The sequence below is a fragment of the Notamacropus eugenii genome, chromosome 5 (assembly GCF_028372415.1).
Source record: "Notamacropus eugenii isolate mMacEug1 chromosome 5, mMacEug1.pri_v2, whole genome shotgun sequence".
In the NCBI taxonomy this organism is placed as follows: domain Eukaryota; kingdom Metazoa; phylum Chordata; class Mammalia; order Diprotodontia; family Macropodidae; genus Notamacropus; species Notamacropus eugenii.
In genome coordinates this window covers 52,091,714-52,111,166 of record NC_092876.1, presented here as the reverse complement: position 1 = coordinate 52,111,166, position 19,453 = coordinate 52,091,714, and the positions used below count along the sequence as shown (strand labels likewise).

Genomic DNA, 19,453 nt, shown 5'->3' with positions numbered 1-19,453 from the left:
CTGGAGCTAAAAGGGACTCCAATGCCTTCAGTTTACAGATAAAGAAACTGAGGCACATAAGTTAAGTAACTTGCCCATGGTCACACAGCTGTTAAGTGTTTGAGACAGAATTTGAACCCAGGTCTTCCTGACTCCAGTGCTCTATCCCCAGAGCCACCCAGGTGCCCCTTGTACAATTCAACATGAAGTCCAGATTAACATACGTGAAGCACTTTACCCAGCACAGAGGGGACAAACATTTCCTGCCCTCTCTGAGCTCACAGTCTACCAGGTGCATGATAATATTCAAATGAATCTGGGATCTCAATTCGATTTCCCTCTGACACACTTTCCATGACTGTCTACTCCATGTGACATTTATCCTACAACCAGTTTGTCACAGGAAGTCCACCCAAGAGGATGGAGTCCTTCCTTCCTTTCTCCTGACAGCCAATGGGTCTGGTGCTTCACTCTCTGCAGCCTTATGTGCACAAGGGTGTAACCCATGACCTAGCACGTTCCCCCACCCCAAGATGCAAGGTTCACCCAGACTGGATCTGAGCCTCCAGGATGGGTTGTTGGGAAAAGAAAGGGTAGTCCTCACCAGGAATTCTCCTTGACATTTTATAAGACTTAGAATCTGATCCCAGCTCCTCCCACCTCCAAGGACGTCCTTGGAATTGACCTTGCCTCACATTCCCTGAGGCCATTTGGCTTTCACACAGCTGGCCCTTTCAGCACCAAGCTCATTCCAGGATGGCACTTCCTGGTTTCTGGCTCCAGAAGGCTTTTGCTGAGTCTCCTACTGGAGGCTGGGAAAGGACTCTGGGGACTGAGGGAGTGCAACTGTCCCAGGGACCGAATCACCACAACCCCCTTGAAATCCTAGCTCTGACTGTTTCACTAAGCCCACTTGACCTAAAAGGCTCATCCAGGGAAGGGAAGGACACATTTCAGGGAACTCAGGGGGTCAGGTCAGCTTAATCCACTGCCCCAATTTCCTGTGATTTCCACGAGGAATCTATCTCCATCTGTTGCCATGGGCATGGCTAGAAGCCAGAAGCTGAGTGAGCCTTCGCAGGAAACCCCTGAGCTGAGAGAGAAAGGCAAGGGTTTTGTGGGATGGAAGGTGGGAGCAGAGGCCAAACCTGTGACTTCCCTGCTCTGGAGATCCCCCTCCACCAATTAACATCAGCAACTCTTCTACAAACTGTGCCAGGGACTGAGAGATCCAGTGATTTATCCAGAATCACTCAGCCAGGAAGTATCAGGTGGAATTGGAACCTGCAACCCAGGTCTTCCTGATTTGAAGGCCAGCAGCTCTCTATCCACTATGCCACACTGCCCATTCTACTAGGCTCTTCTCTGGGCCTCAGTTTCCTTATCTGTAAATGAGAGGTTGAACATGATAGCTCCAGCTCTCAATCTGTGACCCTGTGACTCAGGAATTTCTTGACAAGGCTATAACGCAGTGTGTTCCCTCCACATTTGCAATTACTTCCATCCATGCCTCACTCCCCTTCCTGGACCATAAGCTCCTTGAGAACAGGGGCATACCTCCTACAGATTTGCATCCCATACCTGGCTTGGCGCATCATATGGAGGGAGACGGAAAGAGACTAGAGCAGGGATTTCACTGGGATAGGAAACTTACACTACCACTGAAGACCAATACCGTTTCTCATTCTAATCTTAGAGGGTCAGTTGGAGTACTGAGAGGCTCAACAGTCAGAGGCAAGACGTGAATCCTGATCTTCCTGGCTTCCAGGCCAGCTTTCTCTCTCTTACTCCATGCTTCCTCTCTGCCTTATACACAATAGGAGCTTAATCCATTGTCATAGGCAGCTAGGTGGCACAGTGGATTGAGCTCCAGGCCTGAAAACCTGACTTCAAATCTGGCTTCCCACACTGAGTAACTGTCTGACCGTGGGCAGGTCTCTTCACCCTATTTGCCTCAGTCTCCTCATCTGTAAAATGAGCTGGAGAAGGAAATGGCAGTTCACTCCAGTATCTCTGCCAAGAAAACCTCAAATGGGGTCACGAAGAGTTAGACACGACTAAAACAATGAACAACAACAAATCTATTGTTAAATTGAATCAGTACCACATGTTGCAAGACTTTCCAAGTCTTGCATGATCACAGAATTGGATGAGATCTCAGAGGATGCCTTCTCCACACAAGAGAATCAAAGCATTTCAGGGTCAGAAGGGTCCATCTATTCCATTCCATACCAAGAAAAGAATCCCTGTTCCAGCCCAGTGGACAAGCAGTCAGTTAGCCTCCAGAGAAGGGGAAGCCACCCTCTGCGTAGGCAGCCCACTCTCCTTGGGTCCAGCTCTCATGCTCAGGGTGTGTTTTCTGATGTCCAGCCAAAATTGTCCTTTGTCATTCCCACCCATGGCTTCCAGTCCTGCCTTTGGGGCCAAACTGCATGAGTCTATGTTTTCTCATATGTAGCAGCCATTCAAGACATTAGAAGACAAGGGAAGTCAAGTCTTCTCTTCTCTAGGCTAAACGTCCTCAGTTCCTTCCATCAGTCATCTCTTGGCTTACTCAACACCCTTCTATTGTGACTCTTCATGGGAAGTGCTCCTGTTCCAGCAGTGACTGGATGAGGGCTGAATAAGAGGAAGCCTCACCTCCCTGGTCCCCAGCATGGTGCCTCTCTCAATGCAGCCAAAGATGGGACAAGCTTTCCTAGATGACAGACCTCACTGCAAACAAGGTTCTGAAGGAGGGGAGAGCCAAAGTTGGCTGGAGAGAAGTCAGGTGAATCCACTTCCACATTCACCTTGATGCTGTATCAAACTGGGGACCCAGCACCATGTCCCCAGAGGAGGTGCTTTGAGGGAATCTTGCCTTCATTCCCCAAGATCACACACTTTCTCTTTCAATACCAGACCCTTCTCCTCCCACTCCTCAGCTTGGAAGCTCTGACTTGGGGGTGGTTTTCTTCTTTGTACCATGGACAGTGCCCAATCTGGGGTCCTTCCTAGAAGCAGTGCACAACAAATGTGCATAAGAAGGCATTTGAAGCACAAATTTCACAATTCTGGCAGCTAGATGGTACAGTGGATTGAGGCCTCAAGACCTGAGTTCATATTCTGCCTGGATCCTTACTAGTTGTTTGGCTCTGGGCAAGTCATTTACCTTCCCTTTTCCTCATTTCCTCCAGTTCCTCATCACTCACATGTAAAATCTGATGACAACAGCACCTACCTACCAGAGTTGTTGTGAGGATTAAATATAAATGCTGGTTATCATTATATTGTGTTGAAGAAAAGATCCTAAAGGATTTATCACTTATGTTTCTATATATTCATTTACAAGTCATTACTGAAGTGTACTTCACATGTGCTTCCTAACCATCAGTTTCATGGTCATTATTGAATTGAACAGAATCAGGCTGAGGAGAAAACAATCCCCAGTGCCATGCCTTCACTCATTGCTCAAATGCCCCAGTGGATTAGTGATATCATTGGTTTGGAAATATCCTCTCGCAATTAGACTTAAGCCTATCCAGTGCCTCTCTGCCTGGAGAAACTGCATGTTCTTAGACAAGTTATACAGGTATCCATTCACTGTGGTCAGAAAATGACAAAGATGACTGAGAGACCAAATCCAACCTTCTCAGTTTACACTTGGTCAAATATGTGTTGAATGCACATTATCCTGAGGCTAATAGGTTGTTCCCCATATATAGGCTTCATCCTCAAAATGAGAACTGTTTGAAAGAAAATAGTTATTGGTACAAACTGAAAAACAGCACTGATTATAAACCATACTTGGCTTTTATACAAACAGAATTAGAGGGGGTAGGAGATGGTGCATGATTGTGGCCAATATTTAGATCAATGTGGGAAGGGGACAAGCATTTATTAAGTATTTACTGGATCAGGCTCTGTGCTAAACACTTTACAAACATGGTCAAAATATCGATGATAGTACAGTTTGATGGATTCAGAGCCAGATCCAAAGAGTGGTCATTGATGACTGGATGTCAGTTTGGGAACAGAACTCCTGTGGAATGTCCCAGACACATATGCTTGGCCCTGTTGCTGTTTAACAGTTTTTATTAATGATTTGGATGAAGGCATATATGGTTGTATGCTCATCGTGTTTGGAGATGCCACCAATCTGGGAGAGAGAAAAAACACTGAAGGCTAGAGTAAGGACTCTAAATGGTCTTGAATATTGACCCAAATTGAATAAGAATGAGCAGTGATAAATGTAAAGTCTTACAGTTGGGTATAAGAAATCAACGTCCCAGGTACAAGATGGGGCTGGAGGAGTCATAGTCAGACAGCAATTCATCTGGGAAAAGGTCCTAGGTTGGGGGAGGGGAGGGTGAGGGAATCTGAAGCTAAGAGAAGGCATCATGTAAGTGTCCAAACCTCATGTTCACTTCTCCCCTTTGCAGCATACTCCCACAAGCAGCACTTGAAGAAATCCACAAGTTTTCCGGCAGCTATACCTGCATGAACACTTTCAAAGGTCGGACATAAAACCAGAAACATGGAGACATCCTCCAGGCCAAGAGAAGCCATCAGGGCCTCCAGAGGCCTATCCTTTAGCACCACCCTCCTGCTGTAGAGCGCCCATGGGCACTGCTCCTTGTCCCAGGGAGGGAGGAAACATGACTGCTGAGCCAGCACCATGACCTTTTGCACAAGACTGATGACAGGACCCTTACCGCACCAGGAGGCGAAAAGCAAAACAAACAAACAAAAAAAAAAAACCACACAAAAAACAGCAGCCTTGACATTTTGGTATATTTCTAATTCTTTAGAGTTTTATCATTAAATCTGCTTATATAGTCGAACCATTCCTCAAGAGTGTCTAGAAGCTCTGTTCTTGAGGTTCTGTTTCCTGTTAACCCCTGACAAAATAGCAGGAACAGAAAATAAAAAGAAATGGCTTTTGAGAGTTGGTTTCTTTTCTTGGAATCCCAACCACTGAGCTCTGGATGAACAAGCAGTAGATTCAATGCAGACTCTGTTACTGATTTCCCTACTCACTGTCCCCACAGGGATTGTGGGTAAGGGTGGTGGCAGGGAGAGGATTTGGAATGGACATTGCCAAACTGGAACCTTTTAGGCAGGCCCTCCCTAGTTTCCCAAACATCTCTTAGGACACAGTCTTTGAGTTGTTTTCCCACCAGTAGCAATGAAGAGTGACTACATTTTCTCACTTTTTCACCTGCCCATTGCCATTAGGTACCTTTAAGACCCCTAGCTAGGGTTGAGGAACAGATCAGGACCATGAGTGAGGCTCCCAGGCCCATAAAGGAATAAGCTCATGACTTGGCCATGTACCATGCTTCTTCAAAAAGGGGCATTGATGTTTTGTTTTTACATCAGTTCCATTTCCAAATATATTCCCCTCCCAATAGTGAGTCATCCATTGTAATGAAAGAAAGAAAAAGAGAGGAAGAAAGGAAGGGAGGGAGGGAAAGAAAGAAAAATGAGAGGAATGAGGAAGTAAAGAGAAAGAAAGAGAAGGGGAAAGTTAACCAACCCATCTACTAAGTGTGACAGTATATGTGATATTCCACATCCATAATCCCCCACTACTGCAAGGAAGGGAGGGAGGTGGGGCCATGCTTTAATCCACCCAGCTTCTAACTCCTGGGAGAACCAACTACAGACTGAGTGGGTGGCTCAGAGGTCATCTATTCCAGCCTTTAACTGAATAGGAATTTCAAATGAGGAAAAATCAACTCCCTCCCAAGGCAACCCATTATGCTTCTGGACAGTGATGATAAGAATGTTTTCCTTTATGTAAAAGTAACAGAGACAAAAAAAAATCTGCCTTATCAATGAATCAAATATTTCTGAAATTCCTATGATGTGCCAAACCTTAGTGCCAAAGATAAAAAGGCAGAAATGAAGCCATCTCCACCTTCAAGCAGCTTATATTCCATTGGAAAGGGATATGACATAAATGTTTATATATGTACATATAAACATGATGATACAATAAATACGTGCTGTGTTCCCCCTTGCTTAAGAAGTTGGCCAATCTAGTTGAGAAAGAAGATGAGCCCATGAGCAAATGTGGCAAACACCTCAAGGGTAGTTTTGATCATACAATAATGATAACTAACCTTTGTGTCATGCTTTAAGGTTTGCCAAGAATTTTCCATAAGTTATTTCAGTTGATCCCCTATACGGCCTTGGGATCCCCATTTTACAGATGAGGAAACTGAGGCTGATAGAGATTAAGCCAAGTCAATGAGTATTTATGAAATGCCTGTTATGTACAAGGCACCATGCTAGGTGCTGAGAATACAAGAACAGAAGACGATCCTTGCCCTTGGAGCTCATGGTCTAATGGGGGAGACATGAACAACTGCAGACAAATAAGATGTAGATGGGATAAACTGGAAATAATCGACAGAGAATGACACCAGCATTAAGGGAGGCTGTATGGAAATTGACATTTTACTTCCGGAAGCAGAGTCAAGGAGGAGGAGGATTCCAGGCATGGGGGACAGCCAATGAAAACACTGGGAATCAAGATTCAGAGTGTCGTGTGCTGCAAAGACAAGAGGGGAGGAACAATTAGGAGGCTGCTGTCTCTAGGCTGCAGAGTATACAGAGAGCAGTAAGTTGCAATAAGACTGGAAATGACTTGCACAAGGTTGCAAAGCTAGTGTCTGAGGCAAGATTTGAACTCAGGAAAACAATTCAGAGTACAGAGAAAGTAACAGTGGCATGAACTAGAACTTGAAAAATTGGGTAAAATTAGGAAAAAGCCAGACAACCCAGTTACATAGAGCGGTGACAGCACAGCCTTGGAATGGTTATGACCCAGAGGGAAGATCAGCCTGCCTGTAGTGTAGGCTGTATTGGGGGGATATCAGACAGTTACCCTCTAGAGACTTAAAATGTCCCAAGTACCTACATTATCTCCTTTCATCCTTACAACATTTGTTGTTGGTCTTCAGTTGTTTTCAGTCATATCCAACTCTTTGTGACCTCATCTGGGATTTTGGCAAAGATAATGGAATGGTTTGCCATTTCCTTCTCCAGATCATTTTACAGATTAGGAAACTAAGGCAAACAAGGTTAAGTAACTTGCCCACATACAACATCCTTGGGACATGCATATTATTGGATTATTATCCCTATTTTACAGATAAGGAAACTGGAAGATGAGGTGATTTGCCTACTATCGCATATTTAATAGGTACTGGAAGCAAGATCGGAACTCATGTCTTCCTGGACTCAAATTTAAGCACTTCCCATTATGCCATACTGCCCCCTCAGTAGTGGGAAAGAAAGTTGTGACTTCCTGCCCTTTAATAAAGAGGCGGGGGCTACGTGTGGGCAATATTCCATATGCTGTCAGATATGATTTCCGTGTAGGTCAGTTTTGCTCAGCTGTTCTGTCTTTCGTTTGTTTTTAAGTTACAAAGAAAGGTTTAGTGACAGTCTACCGAAATGACTTATTTACACAATGCCTTTTTTGTTTTCGTTTTTTTAATACTAAATTTTTTAAAAGGCTAAAATAAGCAAGGTAATGTCTTTGTTTTCTTCTGCTTCTCCCAAATAGATATTAGGAAATGGAGTGTAAGTATAACTCCAATCCCAGAGCTCATTACTGCAGAACTGTCTCCTCATAGATATCAACTACCTATACGTGCTTTAGAGGAGGGCAGAGTCAAGAAGAGTGAGGAGGGAGAATGGATCCAGAGTTCTTCCAGCTTTCAGCTTTAAGAGAGGAGATGTGTGATGCTAACCACTCTTCAGGTTAAAGACTCTGGAGAAGAACCAGTAGGAAAGGAACTGGCAGTCTCTATCATGTCCCTCAACTTGCTATATTAGAGTCTTTAGGGAATTTTCCCCTTGGGGGAAATACGAGTCTCTCTCTTGGTTGAGTTAGGATATCTTGCTCCCAAGGAGTGAGCTCCTTCAATCTATATTGTCTGACATAAATATTCATATGTACTTTCTTTGATTTGTTTTACTATCCACTTGGATGAACGGGTTTCTTTGCTATTTGTTTTTAGTGTTCATTTTGGAGCTGGTATTTAGTGGGAAGGGAATCCAGGCTCAGATGCAGAGCTCCTTCCTCCATCCTTACCTGTTGAGAAATATCAGAAGTTTAGCATGAATGTAAAAGTTTCTTCCCCTAGACTTACAAACAGTGTTTCTATGAGCAGATAAATATAATTCTATCTATATATTCTATAGATCCCCTCTTTCAGGGGACAGCAAAGTGATCAGCCTCTTGCCTCCAACCTCCTTCTTTCCCTCTTGGCAGGAATCATAGTCTCCCTTAGAGAAGAGTAGAAGACATTCTTGAGACAATTCTTGCCTTCCTGTGAGCCATATCAAGGTAGCCACATTATATAAGGGAAATTAACTGAAGGAATACTGAGTTCACCTGGTTCAAGCACCTCTTTTTACAGATAAAGAAACTGAGGTCCAGGGAGGTTGTGACTTGACAAAGGTCATACAAACACTGACGGTAAGAGATGGGATTTGAACAGTCCCTCTCACCCCAAAGTCAAGGCTCTTTGCCCTGGCTCCATTTCAAATACATGAGGGATGCAATTCTCAAACCTCACCCAGGGCTCACACATGCCTTGGCTTATCTCTGACCATTCTTTCCCTTATATCCACAGGCCAGGAAAAACAAACAAAAAACAAACAAATCCTTCTGGACTTTAGCTTATTGCTCCATGGCTTAGAATTGCCCTTGAGAACAGCCATGGTCTTGCTTAGCCCGTGGGAAGACTCCATAGCGTGGTCTGTTTTCCTTAAGAATGATTACTGAGGCAACTAAGTGACACAGCAGATAGTGCACCAGCCTTGGCATCAGGAGGACCTGAGTTCAAATCTAACCTATTATCTATATGACCTTGAGTAAGTCACTTGACCCCAATAGCCTTGCCAAAAAAAAAAATGATTACCATAAATTAAATTTCATGCTAACCTGCCAGAGCCAAAATTCTCTTATTGGTTAGAGAGTGATCAAAGGATTTCTATTAAAATCCTCAAGTGTTAATTGCAGTTTTAGGGAGAGAGAAAGTGTTTTAGGACCCATTGGAATCCAGGAAGCGGGATTTTGGAAGGGCAGTTAAAAGTACCTCCTCCTCAACTACCTCCCCACCAGTGTTCACTCACTTTTGTCACTGTGAGTTACCAACCAGCCCCATGTAAAATGCATATATATGTATATATATATATATATATATATATATATATATATATATATATATAATAAGATTCAGTCCCCATTTCACAAAATCAAGAGTCCTTTGAGAGGTGTGGTCTTAGTCTGGCCCTCTGACTACTGAATTTAACTGTGGAGAGGAGAAGAAAGGAGGGAGATGAAATCAGCATTCTTTTCTACTTGCCCAACTTCTGACATTCCTTCCTCTTGGCGGATCATCAAGGGACAACTTTCAGGGTGGCAATCCTGAGCTTCAGAGCCATGGTGAAATGAAGGCAGGGATCGCAGGGTCTGATTACCCCATCCGTTCACTGATGCAGAGAGGCTATTCTACTGGAATTGTTTGAGGGGTAGGTCCAAGGTCTGTTACTTTGAATGGGCGCGGTGCCCAGATCCCCCAATCAGATTCTCTCCTGCCTGGTTCTCTTCCAGGATGGCTTTGCCAACAGAGGTAGCTCCTTGTTGTTTTCCCAGGGTAATCATGTATAGTGCTGGCATTCCATGCTTGCTCTGGTTCAAGGTGGCTTTGATTTGTAGGTCTTGGCCCACTCATTCTTTGTAGCCAGAGGCACAGGCTTTAACTCTTCACTTAGACTTTAAAAGGCAAGTCTAGTGCTACTAAGGTGAGTAGTTAGGAACCATACCTCCTGAGACTCTATCCAGAGTTTATTCTATGGTTTTAACAAGAAAATAATTATGCAAAACTAAGGAGCACCTTGATTCCCAAAGGCTTATTCAAACAGTTTCCAACCTTGTCAAGTAGGATGACCCCTTCTTAATATTCGAACCAGGTTCTTCTGCTTCTGAGATTGGCTCTCCACCCACTACCCCACACTGCCTTTCTTAAATAAGTTCAAAACGCAGCATCGCCTATGGCCAAGGAGGACCCTTCCTCCTGTAAGGAGCTGTAGCACCAGTCTCAAGCACACCTGGATTTAAGCCTTGAAGAACCTGACCGTTAAAAATGGGGAGTCAGACTTTTTCTTGAACTAGCTCTTCAGCTCATGATGCCTCACCCCAGGGTTCCAGGGGAAAGCCTCTCAGACGAAGCTTAGGCATGGTTTATGTAGGTCTCCTCACCAAAAATAAATAAATAATCAGGCCCCTTCTAGAAAAATATTCACTATACAAAGTAGCAGACATCAAGGTACACGATCAAGCCCACCACTCAGGAAGAAACGTTTAAAACATGAAAGACTTTAGAGTCAGCGTAGTGTGGCAGATAGATTGTTGGATTTGGAAGCAGACCTGGGTTCACCTCTCTGCTCTTCCTTTCTCCGTAGCATTTCTCTCATCTCCTCCAATCCCAATTGTTTGTGTGCACATCTTTCCCTCCTGTTAGATTTTGTTATATTGTTGGTGGGCACAGGACAGGGAAAGGTGAGTATGGCACAGTGGAGAGAACACTGAATTGAAATTAGAAGATCTGCCTTTGAGTCCTGGCTGTGCCACAGGCTGCTGATGTGACCGTGGGGAAGTCAGCTAACTTCTGTGGACCTCCATTTCCACTTTTATAAAAAGGGGGTTGGATTAGATGGCTTCGAAAGTCCCTTGCAGCTCTGATTCTCTAATCCTAAGGACCTTGAGAACAAGGTAGCTGTCCTTGTATTGTCAGTGCTGGGAAGGGGAAGGACCTGGCTAGATGGAAGGGAGGAAGGAAAGAAGGAAAAGGGCGAAGAAAGGAAAGGAGGGAAAGAAGAAGCAAGGAAGGGAGGGAAGGAGAAAGGAAAAAAGGAAGGAAGGAAGAAGGGAAGGAAGTAGGAAGGGGAGAGAAAGGAAGGAAGAGAGAAGAAAGGGGAGGAGGGAGAAGCTAGGGAAACAAAAAAGGAAGACTATTGGGGCTCGTTATACTGAGTGGGGGAGAGGATCATGAGAAACCTTATTAGAAACCTCAGTCTCTCTGAGTTGTTCCTGGAGCCCTGAAAGGAGGAGTATTCTCCATACTGGGAACCAAACCTGCCAGTCCTGTGTGAGTTTGGAGAATGAGGCCGGAGGGTTGGTACAGAGAGCAAGGGAGTCCAACCAAAGAGGAGTGTGCTGACATGCACTTCTCAAAAGCAAAGAGAGTTCATTTACTTATGACTCTAGAACTCTAAGATGAGTGTGTGCAGGGGTGTTCCATGTGGCTGGGTAGGGGCCAATGAGATGGCCAAGTAGTGTGAGTGATGCCAGCCCTAGTGAGGGGCAGAGCCAGGATTTAAGGCTGTTTCTCCAGACTCCAAATCCCCCACCTCTTTCCAATATAACTTGATACAACCATAAAGGAGGAGTCTCCTCAGGTCCTTTTATTAAGAGGATTTGCTCCATGAGGTTTGGATTTGGTCAAAGGGCCACACGTGAGGACCTAGAGGGCCACAGGTGACCTGGAGGCCAGCTGCAAATTCCCCATCCCTGTATCTAGTCCAATCCCCTTATTTCACAAATGAGGAAATCAAGGCCTGTGTTTAACAAGGGTGTGCCTGCCCGGTCCCTGGACTTGGAAAACCAGACTTTGGAGGACATGGGTATTGTGAGTCCAGGGGCTTTTTCTCAGTATCTGAGAGAACAGAAGGAAATATAGGATAAGCAATCCCACTGGTTCCCAGGGGGCTGATCTGGGCCCCAAAACACCTGGGTGCCTTGGAATGTTTTACTCTCCCTAACATTTCTTCCTGTTATTGTCTGGCAGTAGCTTAAATGTGAATGAATGTTAATCCCTAGTAGCATTAATAGATGACTGTAAAATTTCAAAGGATTTTCATTTACATGAATTCATTTGATCCTTCCCCTGGGGGGCAGGGAGGGAGGCTATTTTTCTCATTTTACAGAAGAAGACTTGAAATAAGTAACTGGTCAGTCCAAGCAGCAGAGCCTGAGAGCCGAGCTGGGTTAAAATCTCGAATAACAGGGTGACCTTTCAAGAGCTTTAAGGTTTGCCAAGCTCCCTACATCCCTAGTCTCATTGGAGCCTCCCACGACCCTGGGAAGTAGGTAAAACAGGCTTTATTATCATTATTTTACATTTAGAGGGTGGCTCAGGGGAGGTTCCTGGATCTACTTAATAGGGTTACTGGGAGGTGAGCTTTTGTTTAGGATTTTCATCCAGGTCATTGCTAAAGGTGGGAGTCCCAGGTGACTGGGCCTTCTTACCCTCTCCCTCTGAACTCCCCAACTCTCACCTGGGGCTCCAAGAAGCTAGAGCATGCACCACAGGGGCACACCCTGCCAAAACCCTCTGGGCACATGGGCTAAATGGGGTTGAGGATAACTGACAGGCCTCAAACCTATTAATAGTTAGGGGGATGTCTACTGATTTCCCCCAGCAGAAAGGGGGCATGAGAACAATTTGTTGCAGTGCTTATGAAGGCAGCTGAAGCAGGCATCGTGAGGCACTTATAGCTTCGTTCAGGGGTAGAGAACCTGCGTCCTTGAGGCCACATGTGGCCTTCTAGATCCTTAAGCTTGCCCTTTTGACTGAATCCAAATTTTTCAGAACAAAGATTTGTTTTGTAAAATTTGAATTCAGTCGAAGAACCACTCACATGTGGTCTCAAGGCCACAGGTTCCCCACCCCCGTCAGACATCAAAGATGCCAAGGTCATCCACTGTGTCCCAGGCCATCATCAGTCATCTTTACTTTTGTCTTACTTTGATGACTCTGGAAGAGAGAGTGAAGTTGACATCTTTGTGCACCTCTGCCTCACTTAAAACCAATTCACATGCAAGGCAAGACATCACCCATGAAGTCACTGGTCCTCTTCAAAAGTGAATAATGAACAACAATTTCATTGGATGTTCTCCTCAGTTAAATTCAACTATCCTGTCTCTACTGATGATTCTCACATCCAGCTATCTGGTCCTAATCTCTCTCCTAACCTCCAAACTCAATCTCCAAATACCTTTTAAGCCATCTCAAAATTAGAGACATCTTTAACTCAATATGTCTAAAACTGAATTCATTATCTCCCCTAAACCCTCCTCTGTTACTTTCAAGGGTACCAATATCCCCCAGAGTTACCCAGGCTCACAAGCTAGGTGTCATCCTTAACTCCTCACTACCTCCCACTCCTCATTTTCAACCTGTTGCCAAGTCCCATAGATTTTACCTTCATAATGCCTCTCAAAAATACTCCTTTCTCTCCACTTATACTGCCACCACCTTGGTGCAGACCCTCCACCTAACTCATGCTTGGATATTGCCACTAATCTCCCCTCACTCTAGTTCAACCTTCATTCAGCTGTCAAATTAATCTTCCTAAAGTGCAGATCCAATCATGTCATCTCCTTCTCTCATTCAATAAACTCCCCTGGTTCCCTGTCACCTCCAGAATAAAATACAAAAGGTTCTGCTTGGCATTCAAAAGTTTTCACAACCTAGCCCCTTCTACCTCTCCAGTCTTCTTACATGTTATATTCGCCCACATTCTCTTTGATCTGTTAAGAATGGCCTGCTTTCTATTCCTCACACACAACACTCCTTTTCCACTCCCCACTTCCTCTTCCCCCATGCCTAGAATGTTCTCTCATCATCTCCATCTTCTGGCTTCCTTCAAATTCAGCTAAAGTCCAACTTCTATAAGAATCCTTTCCTGATCTCCCTTAATATCAGTGCCTTCCCCCTGTTGGTTATTTCCAATTTATCCTGTCTCTATCTTGTTTGTATATTGTTGTTTGCATAGCACCATACAACATTGCCATATTCCTCACAATACAACATGTGCTCAGTTCTAGGAATGAAGGACAAAATTGCTGAAGGGTTCATCTCTCCAGTCTTCTCACATCCAACCCTATGTATGAAGCTCTAAGGCCAATGACCCCTCTATGAGGGCTCAGTGTCTCCATCTCCCTAATTTTGGGGAAATGGTTACCCAAAGGCTATGTTTTGGGTTAATACATGGAGGAACTGGGACTTAAGCCTGGGTTTTTCTAAATTAGCTCTAAAATTAAGTCCTTATTTATTATTTTGTTTATCTTAGGGGAAGTGGAAAGAATGAATAATTGAATTTAAAAGCATTTATTAACTACTTCCTTGTGCCAAGCACGATGCCAAGAAAATTGAAATGGTCACAGCACTCGTTGGCTAGTTGTTGTCTTTCATTGGCTAGTTGTCTTTCGTTCTTAAGGAGGAGAAGGTGAAGGTGAAGGTACAGTGTGTCCTGGGTGATTAGACCCAAAGAAGCTCAAAAGGCTCTACCACAGGTAAGGCACAAATAGTCCTTATGAACATATGAACATTCAGCCGTGAGTCAGAAGGGCCCAATGGTCCTTAGGGTGTGATGGCCACACACATCCTTATGAATGTCTTTTCTGTTGTCAAAATGATAGCTGTTCCTGATGCTGAGTCATCTGACAGTGCCCGCCAAGGACTTTGGTGCTGAGAACTATCCTTTCCAGACCTTCAGTGGCTGACTTGATGAGGGCTTACAGAACCTAAAGAGGCAGATTCCAGGTTTCACCTCCATACTAGTTGGTCTCTTCTGTGACAGTTATATAACCATGATCTGGGGGACATTTCTATTCCCAGAGCACCCCAACCAAATGGCAAAATCTCACCTTTTTTGCTTTTTAATTTCAATTTTAAAAACACCTTCTTACCCTCATCTGGGCATCATTTTAGAAGTGAGTAGTTTTTTTTAGTCTCTTCCTAGTGACTTCCTTTAACAACCTGTCTAACTCTCTAACCAAAGGCTGAAGAATCAAAGACTTTGCGGATCCACAGGGCAAGGTCTGCAGGAGCTAATAGAAACAATCAGGTGAATTACAGAAGCACTAAGTTTGGAGGTGGAGGACCTGAGTTCAAATCCTGATTCCAATGCTAATGCCTGTGTGACCTTGAACAAGTCTCTCAAATCCTTTGATGAGGAATTAAACAAGATGGTGGTCCTTCCAGCTCCAGTTCCTATGGGTATTCTTGGACTGGCTGCCCAAAGAGGGAGGATTTGAGAAAAACCCTGGGAGCAAGGTACTGAGGCACTTACCTGGAAATGGGAGGTTGTGCACCTTCTAGCTTAGCCCCTCCAGTTCCGTGGTGGGCCAGGTATTGGTGGGGGAGAGAAAAGACATTTCTCTGCCACCTCCCCCCATTACTGGCTCTTCCAAAGCCTTTGTACCCAAATCTTTCAAAAAACTCAGGAAAAAAAATACAAATCTTCCCCTCAAAGGCTGTGTTGAAAGGTATAGCATCAGTATTTGCATAGCTGAGGAAGTAACTTTCTGCCCTGGAGTCCTCATTGATTGACAGGAGAGCCCTGGAGCCAGACCCACTGGCAGCCACAATGGACAGTGCATAGATTTGGCTGGCAATTAGGCCCAGCAGAAAGCCACCTTGGATGGGGTCAAAGGACTGGCATTCAAGTGATGGCTCCATAGCTGGGTGACCTTGAGCACAGTTCTTTTCCATTCCTTCCTGGGGGGTTGTGAGGATAAAGATGACCCAAGAGATGGAAAAGGGCTTGGGAAAGAAACTGACTCTATAAATACAAGCGAGGGTGTTACATGCAGCCACTGCAATTCGTCTTTATGGAAGGCCTACAAGGGTATGACAGCATGCAAGGCCCTATAAAAAACAACCGATCTATAGAGAGAGCAAACCTTTGTTGGGGGACATTAGCTCTGCAATGGAACCAGCTGGACTGGCTGGGCCACCCAAGCTAGTCTAATCATTAGGCCATACCAGGTCTCTTCAAGAGCCTTCTCCTCCACATTACTTCAGTTATCCATCAATCCAACAATGGCTTTTAAGTACCTACTGTGGGTAAAGCCCATGTGCTTTACTGTTATCCTTATGTATATAGCTATCCAATCAATGATGACTATTAGGTTCTTATATAAGCAGTTTGAGTATTCCAATGTTATTTCCATGCATCAATTCAATAATTTTAAGAACCTACTATGGGAACTTTCCATGTGCTCTACTTCATGCATCCATCCATCCAACCTTGATTATTAGGTAATTACTACGAGTACAACCCAAGTGGTCTATTGTGCCTCCAGTCTATTAGTGATTGCTGTTCTCCTCCATCCATCCGTCATCAACTCACCATCACTATTCTGTACCTACTATATGTACAGACCTATTCTATATATAACCTGAGTGCTCTAATGTTATTCTCATGTATCTATCCATTAATCTGTTGAACACTGGTTATTAAGTAACTACTGTGAGAACAATCCATGTGATCCATTGCACCTCAGTCCCTCAGGGGGTGCCGTCCTCATCTACCCATCTCTTCATCTAGTCACCATTACCGTTAAGTGCCAACCATGTGGGCCATGATTATTCTCATAAATTCATCCTTCTGTTCAACCATGACTATTAAACATTTACCATGCATATGCCCTGGGTTCTCCATTTCTATCCTCTAATGGAATGGTAATTCTAAAACTAGAAGAGTCCCTAGAGGTCACTCACCAACCTTCTCATTTTATAGATGAAGAAATTGAGGCCCAAAGAGATTAAGTGCCCAAGGTCACACAGATAGTAAGTAGAAGAATTTAGATTTGAACTCAGGTCCTGTGATTTGAGGTTTGGCACTCCAGATCTGCTTCTCTTTCTACCTCCTCCTGGATGTTAAGAAGACTGGAAGGAAGCATGCCAGAATGTTGGATGGATCTCTTGGAGTAAATTTATGAGAGGACATGGATGAAAATCACACATGAGGACGGACCAGCCTGGAGGAGTAACAATCTGCTTCCTTGGAGGGAATGTCCATTGATCCACTGGAGGTTTGGAGTATTGTATGGGGGCAGGGGAGGGGAGAGACAAAGATAATTAAGACACTTTGCTTGTCTTTGTGGATCTAAAAGTCTAGACCAGGGGTCAACAAACTATGCCCAGACCCACAGGACAAATCTGATTCTCTGCCTGGGTTTGTCAGCCCAGATGACTAAGAATGGTTTTTATATACCTGGTATACAGAGCCAGGCAGCAAGCTGGATCTGAACTGGGAACCAAGCTGTAGTTTGCTGATCTATGGTCTAGAAGGTGGGGGAGGTTACAACATAGAAGTGGAAAAATTACTGCAACCGGTATCAAAGGATCTGGGTTCGAATCCTGACCCTACTGCTTACTACTACTACTACTACTTTGGGCAAGTCATTTAACATTCTAGGCCTCATTTTCACTGTCCACAAAATGAGTGGGTTGGACTTAATGGTGACTAAGGTGCCATCAATTTCTAGACCTTATCTCTATATGTTCACCAGGGAATTCCAGAATGGGCATTCTTTCCCTCAGTGATGACTCTAATGCTTCAGTGAGAGTATAAATGACTGAATTAATAAAATATTTATTAAGCACTTACTATGTGCCAAAAAAATGTTCTAAGTCCTAGGGATACAGATGGAAAAGTAGGAGAGTCCCTGCTCTCAAGGAACTCACACTCTAATGGAGGAGATACCACCTATGGAAGGCAGATAAGTTTGGGGAGTTGCCCAAAGCGTATGGAACTGAAGGGACTTGTCCAGGATCCCCCAGTTTGTAAGGATGTGGGGAGATGTAACCCAAGTTTAATATCCAGTCAATCGATCCATCAATAAATATTATGCACCTACTATGTGCCAGTCACACAGTACAGTATTGGTAAAAGAGAATGTCATAAAGACCTTGGAAATGGTGATTCCTTCTTTCCAACAGTTTTTGCAACAACTCTTCACTTTAAAAAATCAAGACCTGTTCTTCCTTGTCCAAATGTTCCCAGATGTGACCAGAAACCAAGGGAACAGTGATACCACATGACTTCTCTTTGGCATTTGTTTAGAAACTCACTGGTGTCATCCTCTTGACAGACACTTATGTTACAGCATTAGAATTTTCCTTCCCCTGATTTCCCCTAACTTGCCCCCAAGTCCCCTTGAAGTTCTCAGCATTCCTTTCATTATTCACCCTTAGTAGGACAAATCACTTGACAGAAGACACAAGCTATGTTTGGGGTCTTTCTGGGTAGCCCTTGTAACTGAATCCTGGCTGGGGATGACCAAAGGCAGGTTTTGACCGAAGCCCCCAGCTCACTGTCACCCCTCCAAGTAGTGACTGCAAACTGGGCTGTGTTGTGCTACCAGCGGGGTGCCTTGAGAAATCCCTGGAGGCTTCAGGGGATAGTCACATTGTGGGCTCATTAACTTTTATAACCATAGTATTTCAAGTGTGACAGTGCAACCCAGTTTGTTCCAAATAGAATCGATTCCACATGGCTTCCAGTTTGCCTTGGTTAATATGGTGGGAACGACACAGCTCACAGTGGATAGCTGTGTTCATACCCCTTTGATTTGTTGGGTTGGCAGACGTGAATGATTTCCAGGGGAAGAGCTAAGGATTTCTGGGGCCTGGGGAAGGAAGACTGTATTCTACAGCTAAGCTGGGCTCTGAGTCTGAAAAATCCAACCCCAGAATCCCAGAATCTCCAGATTGGAATGAAGCTCAGAGACCAACTAGGCCAACGTGTCATGAAGCAGGAATCCCCTCTGCAACCTACCTCATCAGTGGTCATCCAGGCTCCACTGGGACACCTCCAATAAGGAAGAACTCATCTGCCTCCCAAGACCACCATTCCACTTTGGGATAGCTCTGACTTTTAGGAAGGTCTTACTGCAACCAGCTGTTAACAAACTACTCCCAGACCCACAGGTCAAATCTGATTCTCTGCCTGGGTTTGTATACTCAGAGTGGTTTTCCTCTCTTCTCATCTATCATTAGACTCAGCGTATACCAAACCATTATCTTCATTCTATGGAATTTGGTATCTTTCTCCTTTCAACCCATTTTGCAGATGACTGACAGATGACTCAGATATTTTGGTGAGTCTATGGTCTCACAGGGCAGCCACATGGTACAAAGAATAGCATACTGAGCTTGGAGTCAGGAAGACTCCTCTTCCTGAGTTCAAATTTGGCTTTAGACACTTAATAGCTGTGTGACCCTGGCCAAGTCACTTCACCCTGTTTGCCTCATTTTTATCATCTGTAACATAAGTTGGAGAAGAAAATGAAAACTACTCTAATGTCTTTGCCAAGAAAAACCCAAATGGGGACAAGAAGAGTTGGACACAAATGACCAGTCAACAGCAACATGTCTCATCAATGTCATTTCCCTTTCCAATCATGCAGATCAAGACCATCCATATGTGCCCATCCTGTGTGCTCTCATCTGTATGCTCCCACAAATTCAGGAATAGGGTCCAGCAAATATCCTGGAGGCCTTTGTCAAATTCTCTCGACATTCCCTTGTTCTACGTATACAGATGTTCTCCATCAATTTCTATATGTACTGTACCATGAAGTTGTTTCGGTGTGATTTTTCTTAGCATCAAGGTT

General features: G+C 44.2%; 1 protein-coding gene across 3 annotated transcripts in view; it reads left to right on the top strand.

Annotated features, from left to right (window-relative positions):
* DHRS3 (dehydrogenase/reductase 3) overlaps nucleotides 1-4,904 on the top strand; it is an 83,039-nt gene extending 78,135 nt beyond the window's left edge. For all 3 annotated transcript variants that reach the window (XM_072608917.1, XM_072608916.1, XM_072608918.1), the window contains one exon: nucleotides 4,401-4,904. In XM_072608917.1, coding sequence (XP_072465018.1) covers nucleotides 4,401-4,485 — 85 coding nt within the window. In that variant the 3' untranslated portion in view covers nucleotides 4,486-4,904. The remainder of the gene's footprint in view (nucleotides 1-4,400) is intronic.
* The last annotated feature ends 14,549 nt before the right edge of the window (nucleotides 4,905-19,453 follow it).